The sequence below is a fragment of the Mytilus trossulus genome, chromosome 3, assembly GCF_036588685.1.
Source record: "Mytilus trossulus isolate FHL-02 chromosome 3, PNRI_Mtr1.1.1.hap1, whole genome shotgun sequence".
In the NCBI taxonomy this organism is placed as follows: Eukaryota; Metazoa; Mollusca; class Bivalvia; order Mytilida; family Mytilidae; genus Mytilus; species Mytilus trossulus.
In genome coordinates, this window is record NC_086375.1 from 29,020,303 (window position 1) to 29,040,651 (window position 20,349).

The 20,349-nt window shown below is 30.4% G+C and overlaps 1 protein-coding gene and 2 long non-coding RNA genes across 3 annotated transcripts; 1 reads left to right on the forward strand and 2 right to left on the reverse strand.

Moving 5' to 3' along the window:
* The first annotated feature begins 3,183 nt into the window (after positions 1-3,183).
* Positions 3,184-7,002, forward strand: LOC134709329 (uncharacterized). The gene is made up of 3 exons (XR_010105949.1): positions 3,184-3,341; positions 6,514-6,573; positions 6,934-7,002. It is a non-coding gene; the product is annotated as an uncharacterized LOC134709329 (long non-coding RNA).
* Positions 7,003-9,279: 2,277 nt separating this feature from the next.
* LOC134710627 (uncharacterized) lies at positions 9,280-15,519 on the reverse strand. The gene is made up of 7 exons (XM_063571010.1): positions 15,514-15,519; positions 15,020-15,088; positions 13,827-14,523; positions 13,096-13,316; positions 11,574-12,350; positions 10,680-10,854; positions 9,280-10,021 (listed from the first exon to the last, which is right to left on the reverse strand). The coding sequence occupies exons 1-7, from the start codon at positions 15,517-15,519 to the stop codon at positions 9,381-9,383; spliced, it is 2,586 nt and encodes an 861-aa protein (XP_063427080.1). The 3' UTR covers positions 9,280-9,380.
* Positions 15,520-16,052: 533 nt separating this feature from the next.
* LOC134709330 (uncharacterized) lies at positions 16,053-17,853 on the reverse strand. Its single transcript, XR_010105950.1, has 3 exons — positions 17,761-17,853; positions 17,043-17,114; positions 16,053-16,135 (listed from the first exon to the last, which is right to left on the reverse strand). It is a non-coding gene; the product is annotated as an uncharacterized LOC134709330 (long non-coding RNA).
* Between the last annotated feature and the right edge of the window lie 2,496 nt (positions 17,854-20,349).

A 20,349-nucleotide genomic window follows, 5' to 3' on the forward strand; every position in this document is an offset into this window, starting at 1 on the left:
GATCATAATGTTGAACCTTTTTAACAGACAGTTTTATTTTGTCGTAAATGTGTCTGTGTAATTAATTAAATTAGAATATTTACTGGACTTGCATATGTCTTCTCGATTAAATGTCTTTCACGATCCGTTACCAGAACTTTCACGATCGTCTCTCAATACTTGACCGCGGTTAGATATTCTTTCACGATCATATCTCTCGATAAACCGTATGACACCCGTGATAAGGAAAAACGAAAGACAAGAATAAAAATAACCAGGGCACAATCAATAACTTAAACTTCTATGTCTTGGTTTGTCATCACTGCATTTTTTTAGATAATATTTACTAGTAGTTTATCTTTAAGTGTTATGTATTTATACTTTTTCTTAAAAACAATTACAAATACTACAAACTTGATCTCTTCAATGTTTGACAAAAAGAAGAACGCTATTAATTTCATATTAAACGTTCTGGAAAAATGTATAAAACAAAAATACCGAACTCCGTGGAAAGTACGTAATCAAATTGCTAAATCAAAAGCTCAAACACATCAAACGAACGGATAACAAATGTCATATTCATGACTTGGTACGGACATTTTCTAACGTACAAAATTAGTGGATAAGACCTGGTTCAATAGCTAGCTGAACGTCTCACTTGTATGACAGTCTCTGTAGAAAAAGTCTAAACATAAAAGAACATTACAAATACATTGAAATAAACAGAGTCGGAATATAATGTTATCCTTTGTTTCATATTAAACCGAATATTGAGAAAAACCGGCTACAAAACTTTTGAGCAATGTTTTTAAATGTGGATATTTAAATAAATTCCTCTCGCATTAACCTATTTTTATTTTTCTTCTGGCGTAAACCTTCGAACTAGCAAAGATTAATACTTTAGAAATTAAGTTTCTAAGCAAAAAAATAATGCAAATACATTGAGAAGACAGCAAAAACCTATTTTTCGACGTGAGGAATATATTGATTATGAGGGCCTGATTTTCTTCTTTGGGGGGGGGGGGTGGGGGGGGTCTCATCATGATTTACGATTTGATTTGTTTGTCAATCACGATTCACAGAAAATAAATTTCAATGCTCACGTATCACGAGAAAATATTAAAAAACAATCTGTTGAAAAATGGATAACGATATCGAAAATGCGCTGATCATATGCGTGTAGACCGAAAATAACCTATCAGGCCCCTCAATAAGTTTATTGGTGTTTTGTAAGAATCAGTATTATTCTTTGCTTTGACAGGTCAATCACTATTGATTTCTTTATAGCTGTATGTATCACACAATGATGGCATTACTCTTCACTACATGTATGAGGCTAAAACAAAGAAGACATGAAAGAGAGAACAAGTATTTATTGATAGTTGATTGTTTTACGTTCAGTGGCAAATATTCCATAACTGTTTAGGATGAGAACTTATTAAAAATAACCATAATTATCAGTCAGAATGCTGTACTGAGTTCGACCGGAATAATGGACAGGACATTTGGAATGCCGCTGGAAATTAAGGGTACATTTGATATAGAATGTAATTTAGCCTAACAATATGTCACCTACATGTACGGTCCCATCGAGCGCCTTGGTGGCCCAGTGGTCTAAGAAGGTACTACATTGACTGTAACATCTGGTCCTTCAATACTGAGGTTGTGAGTTCGAACCCCGCTCGTGCAGTTGCACTCGACTCCAATCTTAATTGACTACCATTGTCAGTTTTCTATCGGAGGTTGTGTTTTTTTTTCGGGCGCACTGGTTTACTCCACAAAATAAACACTTGCCGCCACGAGATTTGGATAATTTAATAGACATATGCTCAATATTAGTCTTTTGTTGCGAGTGTCCGTAGAATCCTTGCCAATATAGAGCGTCCATATGACTGGTTAAGGATGTATAATAAACACGCGGCCTCTTCCGGTCTGATGTCTGTCCAATACCGGTATATCCTCATTTTACAGTGGCAGTCTTACTGTTCTGTCCTTCAATCCGACCGATATACTTTTTCAGGACCTACTTATTCCATAACTTAGTTAACTTAATTGAATTTTCGCCCTACACATGCATAAAATATCTGCCACTGGACGTAAAGTAAACTTCAATTAATCAAAAAAGTCACTTTTAAGCATATTCTTTTAATTTACGAAAAAGCTACATGTAGTCACAACATTTTAAAGTAGTAAGGCAACATGTTAATAGATCGTTGGTTGTCTACTATTTATGGTATTTCTTACATACATGTACCAGCGAGAAGTGCTGCCTTTTCTATTTAATTTGTATACTCATAAGCGAAAATAAAGGCAAGTTCTGATACCGTGTTGACCTATGCTATGAACTGTAATTTTTCAGTTAAAGGACTTGCACGTGTGTTGCACTGTTGAGTTGTCGAACTAATAAGGTGTCGGACAAACGGGGTGTCGGACTTATGGGATGAAGAAATAGTCTGCATATATGAAAAAAATATTTAACTCCAAATAGCTTAAACCCGTTTCAGTCACTAGAGAAAAAGACTAATCGCTTCAAAATATTTTTTTATAACTTATCATTGATAAAGGTTTCTGGATATTTATGTATTTTCATCAACATAGTTGTATTTGTTTCAAACTTTAAATCTTAATATTTATAATCTTTTATTCAAAATACGAATTTCGAAATAAAAAAATAGGTGTCATTTTCTTATTTAGTAAATTTAAATAAAAATTAACACAGAAAAAAAAATTAACCATTTAAGAAGACGATTTTATTTCAAAACTATTTTTTGCAAACAAATTAAGATATATATATGGCATTTCTATAAAACCAGGTTCCATATTTATCTCCAGTGTTAACTTGTCAGTGAGCGCGGATCATGAGTTATGATTTGTAATAAAAAGAGAGAAAAAAAATCAAAAATAATTTGATAAACATCTTTTTGCGCTAGAATTTCAACAAAAATTGATATAAAGGTATGCTACGTGTTTAATAAATGCACTGAATATTGTACTCAATACAATTAAATAGTCTTTATAAAACATATGTATTTCACAGTGGATAATTTCAAATATTGTAATAATGCATAATTAAAATTTGTTCGTCGCAAGTTATCTACTGGTAATATATTAACTAGAAATCAATTTAAAGTATCAATCTGTCGTTTCAAAACAATATGATAAAGCAAGAATCGAAGGTAGCCCACGTATTACAGAACAGATGTTACACCTTACTTGGGTATAAAATGCAGTAGTTTAGAACAGCAAATGCAAAACGGTTGTCTACCAGTCACATACACAACAACAACAGTCCAGAAACATCTCATCCACCATGAAGGTTTTCGTAATACTGTGCGCCTTTGCTGCTTGTATGTTTGCTGCCGGTAAGTCTCTTGTAAAATTAGTTTTTTTTTAATTCATTTCATGAAGTATTAAAATATTTTCTAAGATTTATATTTAAATTTATCGATTTCTACTGATATTTTAGTTTTCAACACGATACCTTTTCATACGTTTTTTACAACTGTCTTAAGTCAGGAACCTGTTCGGTGTGAGCCAAGGCTCCGTGTTAAAGCCGTAATTTGGCCCGTAATGGTTAACTTTTACAGCACTCATACCACATCTTATGATATCTATTTAATTCTGATAATTAATTAAATTAAATTTTTAAATTGCTACGCCAAAAAATATTTTTTCGGAAGACATGGTTAAATCATTTTTTTTAAATTTTTTCTTATTTTATTGTTTCGTGAAGGCAACACTTATATTAGACAACTTATCGTTCGATTATTAGCATAATGGAGAGAAAGCTAGAATGCAATTTTAAATCTTAACGTATTAAAGGCTATGATAATTAATATAATCATACAAATAATTTATTGATTGTAAACGTACAGTCACAAATATTTCATTATAACTCAATGCATATTAATTCACTAGATGTATTACAATCGCAATGAATATATTAAAAAAAGTTTGAAAAACAAAAATCAATCGTGTTTAAATAGTTATAATTTAATACTTAAGGTAGATATAATTTAACTATCAATGTATCCAGTAATTACATTTCATTAAAGTAGAGACAAATGCATTTAAGAATTGAATGCTTCTTTTTGTAACTTTTTGTGACCGAAGTACATTTTGTATGAAGCGTGGAAGCGCTTCATTCTAAAAAGGTGCGCACGGTCAACGATTTTACAACCCTTTATATACCTATATGGAGTTATTTTCTTTCAGAACGTCAGGTCATTCTTTTTCAGAATCAACCCGGACGATACCATGTTTCAATGGTATATGCTTCAAGGCATAAAATCATGACCTGTGTAATGTCATTATTTTCCTTGATAAACACATATATATATATATAGGCATGCAATCTATGATTTACTTCAAAATTTTATTCGTCTAATAGTTTTTTGTTGCCGATTTGGAAATTTATTTTGTAAAGTTCAACCGATGATAGATGTAAACGAAACCGTCGTTGTAGTCCCGCAATTTAATTTTAGAAACAAATAACGTGAAGTTTTGTTGATTTATCGCTATAATAAAGACACATTATCATATATGTCAGATGAATTTTAATGTAGACTTTCATAAAATGAATCAAGATTTAACATATTCGTGTGTAAGATTTTGAAAATCTTATTGAGTCAAACTGAATAGGTTGATTGGTTTTTGGTTGCTTGCTTAACGTCTAGTGGCAAATATTTCATGCACGTTCAGAACGATACACACTGAATAGGAAATCATACTGTGACCTACATGTATTTATATTCGTCTTCGTGTCAGTTCTTAACTTTTCAAAATTTATGTATACCTTTTACTCTATCAAATGATCAACTATTAGAATAATCTTATATTCTATTGAATAACTTGACATTAACGTTACTCACGAAAGGGTCGGGTGCGGAGGGTATATAATTTTATCCTGATTATCTTTTAATAAAATGTATTGCTATTCGAAAGACAATCTTTCTGAATTTTTCATTCGATTCAAGTAAAATGGTTAAATAAATAACAACTTTTCCGCAATAGAAATAACATAACAAATATAAAAAAACATACCCCCTCTCCCTTTTCCATAAGCCAAGCGATACAATTATTAACTTGCAATGTGTCTACACCGTTATCGGATGATAACAATACATTTGTGTCTTACTTCATGCAGTTACAGTAATATTTTTATTGTGTATGGATAACAATTTTTAAAAAAGTTTATATCTAAATTATTTAGTGAGTTGTATTTCACATTTTAAATGAGCCGCAGGGCGTATTAAAACCTGAACGCATTAGAAAGGAATATCCCACTTTAGTGTTGTCGATAAAAAAGAATACTAAATCTTACAAATCTTTATAAAATTAATATTTTTTGACCGTATATAAGTCAGATAATGCATATTTTAAGGTTTTTCTTGTCGTAGAACACACCTCGGGATGTCAGGATTGTTCAAAGAAAGACCTTCCTCCGGTCGGTCTTTCATTTGATCAATCCTGACAACCCTCGGTGTGTTCTACGACAAGAAAATCCTTAAAATAAGCATTATCTATAACATGAAGTTACAAAAAGAAGCATTCAATACTTATAATTACATTTTATAGCTAGGATCATAAAAACACGATTTTTTTCAAGTTTTTATTGAATTTACCTGACGTGTGCACTTTATTGTGAGACCTCGTGTCATCATGAATGCAAAATCTTATTCTTATTATGAAGTTGCAATTGATTATGAAGGAATAATGCGAGATTGCAGTGCAGTCATTCAGAATAACATAAATGAAACATACATCTAATCAGAGACATATAATACATGTCTCTGATCTAATGTAATTATATTTAAATGATTCTATCTACATGCCGATTACGCAATGTTATCGTCATTATATGTTTAAAACATTCTATTTATGAAAAACATAAAGTCTTCATTAAAAACTTAGTTAGCTTGCTTTTTTTTTATTGATTGTGTTTTTTCGTTTTTGTTTCTGCTTGTCTGTGTCACAGTATATTTTATGTGATACAAAGTTAATATAAAAACAAAGATAAGCCAATTTATAGTGTATCTTATTTTTTGTATGTCTAATGTTTTGTCAATAATAACAGTCTTATGATGAACCTAAGTTGAACTCTATTCTTAAATTCTTTTATAAATACATTGTTTATGCAAGGTTCAATATTATTTCAATACAGTAACCTGTATAAATATACTGCACACTGGAATTGTCACGTGTCATTATTTACATTAATGTGTGTAGCTATATATATATACAAATGAAATGTTTGCATTTTTTATGTATCTTCATATGGTTAATATTTGCATTTTTTGTCAGAAAAATAATCATGATAATAATCTAAAATTGATTTTAATAAATCTGAAAAGTAGTAAATTTAAACTTGAAAAGTGTTCGGCTAATTGTAATCTTAACTATTAGTTCCAGAAAAGTTCTGTAACTTTTAAAACAGAAAAAGAAGTAAAATAATTGAAACCAGTAAAAGAAAATGGATAACAATAATCCATGTTGAATTCGGCAGACATTAAATTTGATTGTATTAATTTACAGGAGATCCTGTGCCTGTGGTTGAACCTGCTGTGATTGATCCTCCTGCATTGGAGAAAAGCGGTATTGAATATATTTATGTACTTTATTTTAAGAATGTGCACGAAACATCCACTATGTTGTATTTGTAAAAATATTTCATACGTTTTTGTCAAATTTTATCTTCGTTCAAAATGCTCAGACAAGTTACTTTTAGTTTTTTGTTATTCAATATATAAAGACATATTTTATCGTATCTCTTGGTTTTTTCCCTCTCTTTCGTATCGTTAATTATATCTATGCATTCAATGTGAATTTTAAAAAATGAAATTAATTAAAGCTATATTATACTTGTTTCGTTTATTTTATATACGCTTTAATTATGTATGTCTATTCTTTGTAAAATATGAATTTAGCAAAATCCTATGTATCTTTATACTTTAGATGCCGTTGTGGTTCCGGACGCGCCAGCAGTAGCTGTGGAAGCCCCAGTAGAAGCAACAGAAGAAGGTGTGTATCGATTGATTTAATGTGGTACCCAACACCTTGATTAAAATTAATTTGGCTCGTTTATTTTTCATTTTTTTCATTTTTTTTTTACAAAATATATATTTGACCTTTTGACAAAAATATAAAAATTTAAGTAAGTTTTGAACCAACAATTTCCTCAGAAAACTTACATTTTGACAAACACTAATTTTGATCATTGGGAAGCTTAATATTCCCGTAACAATATAACGTGATTAAAACGTTTATCTGATTTTACAGCGTTATCTCCCTGTAGTGTTAGGTACCACCTTAAACAAATGGTATCAATCTCAAACCAGTTCTATCTTGTCCTGCTTCAATCTCATTATGACTTTGACAGCAAGAACAGCTTAAAAAAACGTTTTTTTGTTTGATTAAGAGTTTTGTCAACAATTTATTTGTACACGTGCATGTACCCTAACCTTTCGTTTCCATTACATTAAGTTGTGTTGATAACACATAAGGTTTCCCCGTGTTTTATAACGTAACTAATATGCAATAGAATTGAGATTTAAAAGGGGAATGTGTTAAAGTGAACACTATCCGACGAAAGAGCATAAAACAGCCGAATGCCACCATTTTAAGAGTCATTCTCTGTAAGCATCAAAGAATTACAAAGAAAATGAGAAATGCATACTCCAGGATTTCCTTTATTTTTACCTCAGGGGTTTGTTATGGTGCACTAACAACAAAAATAACTCTCATTCAGAAAGTTGAAGTGTTGGTTGCCATGGAAACAAGAAACTCAGAATTTGCTTGAAAAACTTCAAATACGCTCAATGAAAAGTCATTTTTTTCATGTTTTTGCCACTTTTATTGTAACAAAACCTGAAAACATATTGCCATTGTTTCTTTTTATATTCAATAACATATATAAATGTTACAAAATAACATTTGAATAACTGGAAAATTGTTTCATCTTATATAAAATTTTTCAATTTAAAAATCTGAGGTTTTAACAGGAATCATGATAATAAAAAATTCACAAGAAATCACATCTTTATGGTTAAAAAAATTTTTATTCCGGATTTTGTGGCATAAACTGATATATACACTTGGTAATATTGCATCTAATGCATTATTGACAAAAATATCCCAGAGGGTATATTTTTTGTTTTTTTGAAAATTTTGATTGAAAAAAGGTCATTTTTGAATTTTTTGATTTTTTTTTTTTAATCCTTCAGTACATATCCGAACATATACAGGTCAATTTTGTATTTTTTTGTTACTAAATGATCATCTTTGTTCAAGAAATGAATATAAAATAATAAACACACATAGAATGCTTCAATAAGTCAATAATAATAAAATACAAATATGAAAAAGGGTGATTTTATCCTCAAAATGACCTTAATCTTTCAAATTTTTCCGAAACATTTTCTAAATAATCAAACAGACATACTTTGTAAATGCAAGTGGTTGGAAATTGAATGGTGAGTATTGAACTTTATATTAAGTTTTCTCAATGAATTGCATTTTATTCTCAAATTGTAATCTGGCAATTGGGAAAATCTTTGTTTTACATTTTCATAAGTGAGAATCCCACTGTTTTAAAGATACGCTATTGGCCAATGACCTTTCTCCAACATTGTATACCAACCAAACAGACTATTCTTCACATGAATTCAATATAGTAAAATTAAGAACTGATAGTTTAGATTTGAAAATATAATTCTTTAATATTATTTACAGCAAAAGTTACCACTTTATCTATTATGAAATAAGAAACAAACATTTCCACCAAAAAAAACCAAGATTAGAATTGAAGGTTTGGTTCACAACTTTTTTGTTTAAAGATCATAAAATTCTATACATGCAAATTGTTAAATCAAAAACTTGAACAGATATAAAACATATTAAAAAAAATGTTCTTTTTTATTAGAAAAATACCCTAGGCAATAAATTTGATTAAGGTAAATAATGGCAGTAAAAAGAACTACATCAATGATTATTTTTTACATTTAAATGTAGAATAATGTATGAATGACATTTTGAGTTTGTATTCGTTCTTATATTATTTTTTGAAATTTACATTCAAATCAATAATTTTGAATTATTCATTCCAAAAGTTTAACAATTGTCATTTGAATTTGAAATTATTATGCAGAAAATGAATTAAAAAATAAATAAAGTTAAGTGAACCTTGAATATTTTGTCATTAAGAAGAAGTGTTTGTTCTCTGTAACATATTGAAAAACTATTGCATAACTTTTTTTTTTCAAAGTATTTGCAAAAAATTATTATAACTGTATAACCCCTGGTTTGGTTCATCTATTTTCTACAAGGAAAAATCCCCCAGATATTTTGTATATTTTACATAATGAAACAGCCATAGTAAAGTAAGTAAAAGTTAATTAAAATTGTTATTGCAAATTTTGCTGTAGTTCTGAAATAACCAGCTCCCTAGCAGCATCACTTTTTCTTGCATGACGTGAAAAAAAGCTCATTATCTGTTGAGGGGTTAGAAATTCCTCCATTCTAAACATTTTACTTCCATCTGGGTTTGTAGAAAATTTCATTGCTTCTGAAACATTTTCAGGATCTTCTTTGTGACCACTTACTAAACCATTGTTAAATTTGTCAATAAGGAATTGCTTTTGCTTTTCGTTAAATCGCACATTTTTTCTTCCTTCCTTCAAAGACCAGCCCATCTGCAATACATTTGGAGAAACTGATTGTGATGTTGTTGAGGCAATTTCGATGTTATTCAAATTAAAATGGGATTTATTTAATTTTTCAACGTAAAGATTTACAGCTTCAACTTTGATTTTTTTCTCTGGCTGTAGTTCACAATTATCAATTATTGCATGGTCCTGACATTCCTCATATGTAGAAAATGAGGCCATGCAACCATCATTTGAGCATACAAACACATCTTCGCTCTTTCCACTTTTTTTTGTTGATGGTGTCAAACTGTGAAAGGTGACATCATGTGTTGATGGCTCAACAACTTGCAGTGCGGGAAGCATCACAGAAAAACCTTCAGGCTTCTTGATTATTTTTCCTGTAATAATATTTGTTATTATTACTTTCAAACTAATTCATCACAACATTATGATTAAATTCAGTTAATAGATAACTGTATTTTAAGCTTGGCCTTTGTAAAATGTTTATTTGACTATAGTAATTGAATTGAAAGACAGTTTTATGAAGGCTGAGCTTAAAATACAGTATAGTTATCTCAATTCTAATGCAGCGTTTTAAAATAAGTACCATTTAATTCATATTTTTGCTGAAAATTACATAAATTAAAAAGTCCATGAAAACTGTTGCATCCAACAATGGGACGTCACATGTATACTCTTGATGTCAAACATAAACACTAGACATCTGTAAACCTCCAGTAAAATTCAGAATGGATTCAATATTGTTAAAAAGAAGATTTGAGGCTTAGACAAAACGTGACTTTTTGCTTTATCTTTTTGAGAAATTTAAAATGGTGTCTTTTTAAGTTTATACCGTGTATATAGACTGGAAGAACATGGAATCTCAAAAATATTTGTCAATGTTTGATAAAAGTTAGTGTTACAAACAAATTGCATTAATTAGGATTAAAAAGTGCCTCCCATGCTTTAATAGAACTGTGTTTAATAATGAAACATGATGACTATTATAAGTATATGCCTACATTCTGGCAAAAAGAAATAAGTATATATAGTTACCATTGCCAATGTTAAAATGCCTCCATACTCGTATGAAATCTTTCTCAAACTGGAAGTTATTATATGTAGATAAAGATGGAATGTTCATCTTCACAGCAACACTAACTGGAACCAGATCTTTGAAGTCGACTACTTTTACCACATATTTAATATTCTTGGCAGTTGTTTCTATTGCCTAAAATAACAAATACCAATTTATACAACAAGTTAGAAAATGTTTATGAGTCATCCAAATAAGTGACAAATCCTTACCAACTTTTATCAATACATTGTTATTATTGTTTCTCATGTGTCTCAAGTCACAAGCCTGTTATTCAGTGGATGTCGTTAATTTATTAACATTACAGATTTCTTTTTGGTTAATTTCTTGTACATAATGATAAATAAAGCTGTTAGTTTTCGCAGAGTCTTGTATAGCTGACTATGTGGTTATGGGCTTTACTCATTGTTGAGAGCTGTAAAGTAACCCATAGTTGTAATTTGCTGTGTCATTTGTTCTATTGTGCAGAGTTGCTTCATTGGCAATCATACTGTCCACAACTTCATTTTTATGTTTGTTTTCTAGAATTCATTTTTATTTGCTGCTTTGATGCTAATCACCAAAAAAGATTTGACAAATACACCCCTCTTTAACTGAATAAACATATATGTTTTTCCAGTGGTTTGACAAATTAGAATGTTATTTAGTCAGGAGCCTGTGATATAATGGTCTTTTTTTTTTTGACATAATTCAGGCCTTTTATTTTCTTATTAGACTGATTTAAAATTTATTATATTATGACTGACCTATTCATAATTGTTGTTAACTTATTTGTCTTTGGATCTCTAGTGTAGATTTTTCCCATTGGCAACCATACAACATTTTCTTAATTTCATATAAAGCATATAACCTACTGTCTTCATTTGTGATGCAGTCACAACATCATGACCCTGGTTAAGGTACCGTCTTATTCCAGACTTTAGTGTAGCAGCAGTGCGATCACAAGCACCTTTACCATCCTGTGCTTCACAAAAGTTATATGATGTAATTTCTCCGCTATGGAACAGTGCACTGATTGTTTCAGTGCTTTTATAACATCCTGCATTGTCAGACCATAAATGCAATCCATCCATCTGTGGATATTTTTCTTTAACACTTCTGATTGTGTCTAAGATGACAGCACTGGTAGTACGGGAATCCTGTGATATTTGATTTTGAAATATGTGGACAAATCCAAGACTTTCTAAATCATTTTCTGTTTTGTGAAACACTATACTAATGTGCCAATTAATACCCCTCTTAGCAAACCAGTTGCTTTGATCCTCACGGTACCTTCTGGGTAGATATTTCATTGCCCAATCAAATACTAGGAATACCTCAGAAGTTAACATATTTTCTAGTAGTTTAGATTTAGCACCATCTTGATTCCTAGATCTTACAATGTGCTGCTTCCAGCTGTTGATGCTAGTGACTGCCTGATTTACTTTGTATCTATATATATCTTGATTTTCTATAGTTTCCTCTTCAACCAAATGTGTGACAGAACTAAGAAACTCAGTGACTTGTTCACAGTTTTGGCAAACACTGTCATGTTCATGCAAACATTTTGATTTGAAACTCTGGTCTTTATTATCTGACAATGCAAAAACTTTGCAGTGATCTGGTACTGTAGACTGACTAGATATATGAACCTGTAATATCAAAGAACACTTTTTAACTAAAAAAACACAGAGATAAGTATATGCAAAAGATGAATTTATTTTAATAGCAATACTTGTAATTTATGCTAAGATTAAAAGTCAATAAACTATATATTTGACTGAAGGTATGGCTAAATATCTCAATGAAAATGAGATGTGCTCAAACTTGCAGTGAGGCTAGATTTGTTTTGCTCAGTGTCTATGTGACTGAGATAAAGAATGTGAACAATGTGAGCATGTTCCCTTGTTTTTATGTTCTTTTTTGCTGTGCATGTACTGATTTTGTATCATTGGATGGATGGATAAAATATCCCTTGTTTTACTATAATGCTAATTAAGTAATACAATTGAATATCAAATACTAAAACATGCAATCATCATAACATGTATAATAAACTTTAGTTTCAAGTTACAACAAACTATATATACCCTTAACAAGTACTTTACATTTCTTTTTATACAAGTGGTGGTTTGCCTTTTCCCACATGCCAAAGAAAATTGGTATCCAACAAATCATAATGAATTTTCAGTAAATTTAAATTGGACAGAAAATATAAATAGGCTTACATAAATCAAGTTATTTCTAATTTCTATAAAAGGCTTGAATTTAAAATCAGTTTGATATTTATATGAATAAAATACTTAAATTAGAAAAGAAATTGAACCCTATAGAACATTCAAAGTAGAAGTGTTCAATTATCATATCTTGATTTTTTAATTAAAACACTGAAATTACCTTGTAATCAGTTTTCAGGTATCTCTTGCACTCTAGAAGGACATCCATATGACGCTTGAATACTTCTACTGATAAATCCCCAGTTCGTCTCAGTTCCTCTAAAAATTTCTGTATGTCCTGAAAAGCCCTAACGCCTTCAGCAATGTAATAGTCAAGACCTTCCAAGGATTTTCTTACTGTTGCAGCACATTCCGAAAGAATTTTGAACATGGTACTATCACCTATAGAGAAATAATTTCACTAAAATTAATTTCTTTGAAATGATCGTAAAGGATGTGATAAATGTACTGTTTGCCACTGACCTCTGATATGAAACTTTATGTATGAAATGCAGGTAATCTTTATTAAAATACATTGAGTGATATAAGGAACAAATCCTATTTGGTTTTTAAAAATAAATATTTTGCAACATTGTAATATTTAACAGGTTTTTTTATAACATGATAAAAGACATGTTTCTAGTTTCTTGTTTTTATATAGATTAGACCGTTGGTTTTCCTGTTTGAATGGTTCTAAATTATTAATTTTGTGGGCCCTTTATGGCTTGCTGTTGTGAGTCAATGCTCTGTGTTGAAGGCCGTACCTTGACCTATAATGGTTTACTTTTATAAATTGTTGTTTGGATAGAGAGTTGTCTCATTTGCACTCATACCGCATCTTCCTATATCTATAGGAGCATTTTTGTTCTAAGTTTTGACACAATTTAATTTGGCTTCTTTTGTAATTCTTACCTAATGGGGTCACTTCATTCTCACTACAGTACAGCTTAAACTGGTCGATAATTGCTGCTGGTGCCATGCATCGGATTACATTTGGTGTATCAACTGATCTTCCATCAGCTAGCTTCAGTTTTCTCTCTCCAAAAGGCAGATCCTTTATGATATGAGACGATGTGATGAAATCCAAGAAGTTATCTAACTTAGCTGGATCCATTCTCTGCCTGCTTTTGTTGCCCTGTGCTGGTGGTAATGCACAACCTTGTACACTGGCATGCTTTTTAGCTGTATAATAGCGGTATTCTGTCAAACCATCTATAAGTTCACATGTGTTTTTAAAACTTAGTTTTTGACAAATTACTGATAGAATCTGTCTTCTCACTTGCCAGGAATCTGTAACCTTGTAAGATTCAACCAAAGCTTGACATAACTCAGCATCAGAATTCACATCAGTTTCCTTATCAATCACTTCAGAAGCCTTCAGAATTTCTTGAAGAATTTCATCACTTTCATTTGGAAACATTGTTTCAGTTACGGCAGTGAAACAAGAAAACAGTTTATTTACAAATGATTTCTTTGTTTTCTGACTATATGTTCCCCAGGCATGTTGTGGCAAAACTAAAGGCTGAATTCCTTTGGTCTTTAAAAAATCATTCAGCTTACTGAGACTATCTGTTTGCAAATAAGTTTGCTGACTACTGAAGGGAGATTCCTAAAATTAAAGTATATATGTAAATGTATAGTCTAAAATTTATCATAAAATTATGTTTGAAACTTTAAAAAAAAATGTATTTGTTTAATAATTTGTTTGTTTTTTTAATTTTTTTTATTATTAATATTTTACACAATATAAACTTTCAGTATCCAAATCATTATTTTGTACACTACTTTGTAATGCTACTTTTTCACTGAAAGCGTAGCATTGAGGTGTATTTTCCGGAATATGCCGAGTATCACTGGAATGCCATGCGAAAACATTACGGATAGGCATGTGATAACAATCGAAACATGTGATAAACTTTTCATGTCACCCCATTAAGCACCAATTCGAAAAAAAATATGAAATTTACGTTATTTTAATGCTAATATCATACAGTAAAAATCATATGTTATTTAGTCCAAGTATATGATAAATAGATATATGCATACATATTTATATATGATGATGTATGAATACATAAAATTGAGAAGCTACCAACTCTACTTACATGTGACTCTAAACTTTGAGAGAAGTTGACATGGTCTGTACTTTCAAACTCAATGACATCATGAAGGACCTGTAAAGAGCATAGAAGAATAAAACAAAAAATATTGATTTAGCATAAAGTCAGTGGGCATATCTTATTTTAATTTATGATAAGCAATGGTGCTATCTCTCTTAAAAAAACAAATAAGTTTAACCTATAATGGTTTAATTTTTAAATTGTTATTTGGATTGAGAGTTGTCTCATTGGCACTCACACCACATCTTCCTATATCTAAGTAGTAGAATTATGTTCCTTGAAAACGCACTGTTTTATGCACCAAGGATTTAATTTTGAAAGTCTTTTAAGATATATGTTTAACTATAAGCTTATTGCCTGTTGCTTATTGCAATAAAAATCTCAGACCAAAACACAAAAATATTTACATTGACCACTGAACCATGAAAATGCGGTTATATTCAGTTGATACCTCCCTGACATATACATAAGAACCTTACAATCATTCCATACAACAAATATGGTTCACCAACTGCTTATAGTATTAAAAAAACCCAGACCAAATTACAAAAACATCATGAACATAAGGTCAAGGTAAGATGTAGCTTGCTAGACTGACATGTACCCTTTATCATTATTATATACACCACACATAGTTTACCTACTGTTTCTACTACAAAGATTATGACCTTATCACATAACTTTAACCTTGATTAATAACCTACGAAATGAGTTCAAGGTCAGGTGAATCAAACAACATTTTGTTGTTGGAAGGAACTGACTAACCACATAAAGTTATCCTTTTACTCATAATAAGTAAAAAAAAATCACATTGCAGAAACACAATTGTATTTTTGTCAAGCAGGCAAGATGAAAAACAGTGTTCTTCTATCTGTGAATAAGCTAAATGATAGCTTAGTATTAGCATGTTATTTAAGTTGCCCAATCAATCAAATTTTCTTCATTAATTTCCAATTTCCAGAAAATTATCCATCAAGGCCATCCAATCACCCTAAAATTTGGGTAGGAAACAAAACTTACAATTTTTGGTTTATTTTCTCTAAGGTTATAATGAAAATCCTCTGAACTTGTGTGGTCTCTCTTATGTGAAAGTTCTGTCATCTGGAATTAATAAATACATGTTATAATATTGTCTCAGTAACAGGGAGAAGGTTTGGTACCATTAAAACGTTTAATCCCACTGCAAATGTTTGCACCTGTCCTGAGTCAGGAATCTGATGTACAGTAGTTGTAGTTTGTCTATGTAGTTTATACATGTTTCTTGTTTTTCATTTTTCATATAGATTAGACAGTTGGTTTACCCATTTGAATGGTTTTACACTTGTAATTTTGGGGCCCTTTATGGCTTGTTGTTCGGTGTGTGCAAAGGCACCGTGTTCAAGGCTGTACCTTGACCTATAATGGTTTACTTTTATAAATTGTTATTTGGATGGAGAGGTGTTACATTGGCACTCATACCACATCATCCCATACCTATATATGATACATACAAATTGCTCACAGTGACGTAACCAAAATATTGTAACTGTTTTAAAAGTTCTGTATTTTAATCCACTATTCATAACAATAATTCTCTTGCAACAAAGGCAGTTAAAATTTCAACTTATGTTTTCTTAACATTGATCATTGTTGTTAAATTCATATCAAGTTAATCATTTTTTTACTGTAGTAAGGACATGAAATTGATAATCTGTTCAGATGAACAATTACCACACAAATGATGACAGCTTTATAATTTTTTAATTTGACCAGTTGTCATTAGTAATTACTGTTTTGGATCCATAGAATCTACATATGACTTCTTGTTACATGCATTTATATTTTTTTTATATGTTGTTTTCATATTATTATTGTCTGTATTTAGATCACGCCTCTATTGTGCTCTTTCCAATAAAATATTGAATTGTTTTTGCTTACACATACTGTCGAAAAGGGACATAACTCAAAACTGTTAAAAAGTCTTGTTTTTTTTTTCAATTATTTTTTTTACACACAATTTTTTTATTACCTGCTGTTGCATTATTCTAGACATGGAATCTTCTATTACAGGTATTCTGTCTTCAATTTCAGTAACCTGCATCTTCAAAAATGTTTTAAATAATTATATATCAATAATATGCATTTGGATTATACATAATAACACAATCTTCTAAATCAATGAACAAACTTTTTGTTTAAAACTGCTTTCATTTATACATTTGACCTTCATGTGTAACTGCTGTAAAAATATTTTTTTAATTACTGTTTTGAAAATAACTGACATGAAAATCTTAAGTGCATTTCATATGGCTTATGTGATACCCCAGATATTTAATAGAGGAATTAAATTTGTTTATTAAAGTAAAAAAAAATACAATATAAACATTCTCAATGCATGTCCCAAGTCAGGAGTCTGAAATTCAGTGGTTACTGTATTATACTAGTACTAAGTATATATGTATATCATTGTTTTTTTGTTAATTGTTTGAAAATAAATCAGTTTTCTTGTTTGAATTGATTAACATTTGTTATTTGATGGCCTTTCATAGATCTGACCTATGTGATATGGGTTTGTTCATTATTGAAGGCCATACAATGATATACCATGGTTATTTTTTAAGTCGTTGAGTCTCTGGTGGAGATTTCTCATTGACAATCATACCATAGATCCTTATTGAGTATTTTAGACATGGATTATAAAATAAAATAAAATACAGGTAATATTGGAAGAAATCAATAATAGATACCTCTGAATGCTGATCAACATGGGAAGGCATCTCATCCATATCTTTGATTTTGACTTTGCATGATACACAGGAAGCTGGAAGAAAGAAAGAAATATATAATTATTTATAGTACATGAAGTAAAAAATGTTCATGTAAGTAGTAATTTGAATAACTTTTGCATCAACTATTGATTGATAATTAATTATGCTGCAGATAAATACAATTGTATCAGAAGCACCAAATAGTTAAAATGCATAGAAAACTTAAAACTAGCTTCAATACATGTGTTTTGTAAATTTTTACAGAATTATTGCAAAAACAGCTTAAATTTTTAATGACCTCATGCCATTGAAAGTGCCTGTATTATTAAATATATATTAGTAATTGGGATTACATTGTTTCATGTTTTTCATGTTGGCCTCTTATAGCCAATGGGGGCATTGGGGCATGATTTGTTTTCTCATTGTTGAAGGCTGTACCAATGACTATAAATGCTTACATCTTCTTTATTTGAACTATGGTTGACAGTTGCCTCAATGACAACCAATGTCTACATCTCCTTTTATTTTATGTATAGAAGAAATACTTTTGATATTTAAAAAAAACAAGCAATACATAACGAGTGTCAGAACAATCTAGTAATACATCAATGCATGAAGCGCAACAGTAAATAATGAATATTTCAGTAAATAATGAATATTTTAACTCATCTCTGACATTAGTGACTCATGGAAAAGGTAAAGTGCAAAGTTTTATAGCATTTAGGACCTGACAATTTTGTCATTTCTAAATTAAGTAATACAGAAAAAATGTGATAAATAACAACATTTATATAATGAAAAAAATTCCTGTTTTTTTAAAAAAAGGGGGAGGGTTAAAAAATATGATCCTATCTTCAATTACATATGCCTCAATAACTACATTTAATATTATTTACTTACGAGTTCCAACAGGTAAAATAATTCCAAGTTTTTTTTTAATGACAACTATGTCTCTTTCTGCCAAGTATTTGGAGCTTTTTCTTTTTCCACTACTAGCTGCTCGACCTGACCCTTCCTTCTCTGAATGGTCTACATCTGGGTGGGTACTTATAACCCTGGGCACCATACACAGAGCTCTCCTTTTCCGAACTTCATTTCGTTTTAGCAATTGATTAGAATGAGTGGAACATACAGAAAGTTCTGATTGTTTAAAGCTGTGTGGCAAAATACCGGCTTCAGTCAAAATAATCACAATATCGGACTCATGAAATGATTGTAAGTTAAATAGTTCAGATGAGCAATTGGAAGTATCAAAAATAGTCTTGTTTATGTTAAATAAATCACAATTCATGTTACAATTCATAGTACTTTACAAAATATGTTGTCAGCATATATCATAGTTTGTTTACAGCAGACATTCCATAGTACATTTGTGCTATCTATTTTGGAGAGTAATTCAGGGGAAGCTACTCCCGCTACACAGAGGTAACTAAAGGGATTGTTTTATTGCAATTAATTAAATCAACCCTTTTTTGACTTGATTTGATAAATTATATTTTTTCAGAAAGCATTGTTAAGATTTTCAAGACAAATAAAGCAGATATAACAATTTCAATAGTATATTGGCATTAATATTTGAAACAGTTATTTCAATAGCCTTGGTTTCAAAAAATGGATTTGTGCAAAATTTTCAAATATACCCCTCCCAATTTTTTGTATTTTGCTTTTTCAATGGTTTAACTAGTTAAAAATATATTCAGCTATATCTGGAAAATCTGGGTTGAAAATTTTCAATACTTTTAAAACAGGGTAAAATAGTACTCCCAATACACAAGGAATTTGCCACTTTTTGGGGGTAACTTCTTGGCAAAACTAATAAATAGAATATTTTTCTAATTGCATTTTTTTATTATGTCATAACCATACTTAGTCATAACAACAAACATATTTTTCTTTACTATTCTATGAAAGGCCATACACATGCAATTGTAATTGCATAATTTTAGCCTTTTTGACTTACAAAAATGGACCGAAAACTGTCCAAGCTGTTACCATAGCAACCACAAAATTTTATGTGGAACTTGATGTATATTTTGGTTTATCTCATTGTTTAGAACATTTTTACAAATTTTGAACCAATTCTGTGAAATGTCATTTCCACATGATTTTGATGCTTACAGAGAATGACTCTTAAAGTCTTTACAACTGCCAATGATATCATGTGGAACGCATACATAATCGACAACAGATTTGCCTCTTGGTGAAATTGACGTGTACTGATTTGATTTTCACCAAAACGACCATTCAAAACGCAGAATTTACTGTCAGTTAAAAACTCTACAAATACTTGTCCGTGTTTATTGCAGACAGAGTCTATAGTGGTCCTTTCACAAATATTATCAAATTCAAAATTGAAGTCATTCAAATGGCCAATTCGAGAGTTAAAGTCGCCTAATAAAAAGATGGCATCCATATCGCAATGCAAGTAAATTTGAGCCAGAATATGAGAGAAAAAAGTTTCAGCGTCTCTACCCCATGGTGAATTTTCAGGGGGCAGATAATAAGAAAATACAACGAAACACAAGTCTGTTTGTCTATGACGAAGTTCTAATCCCAATATACCATCGA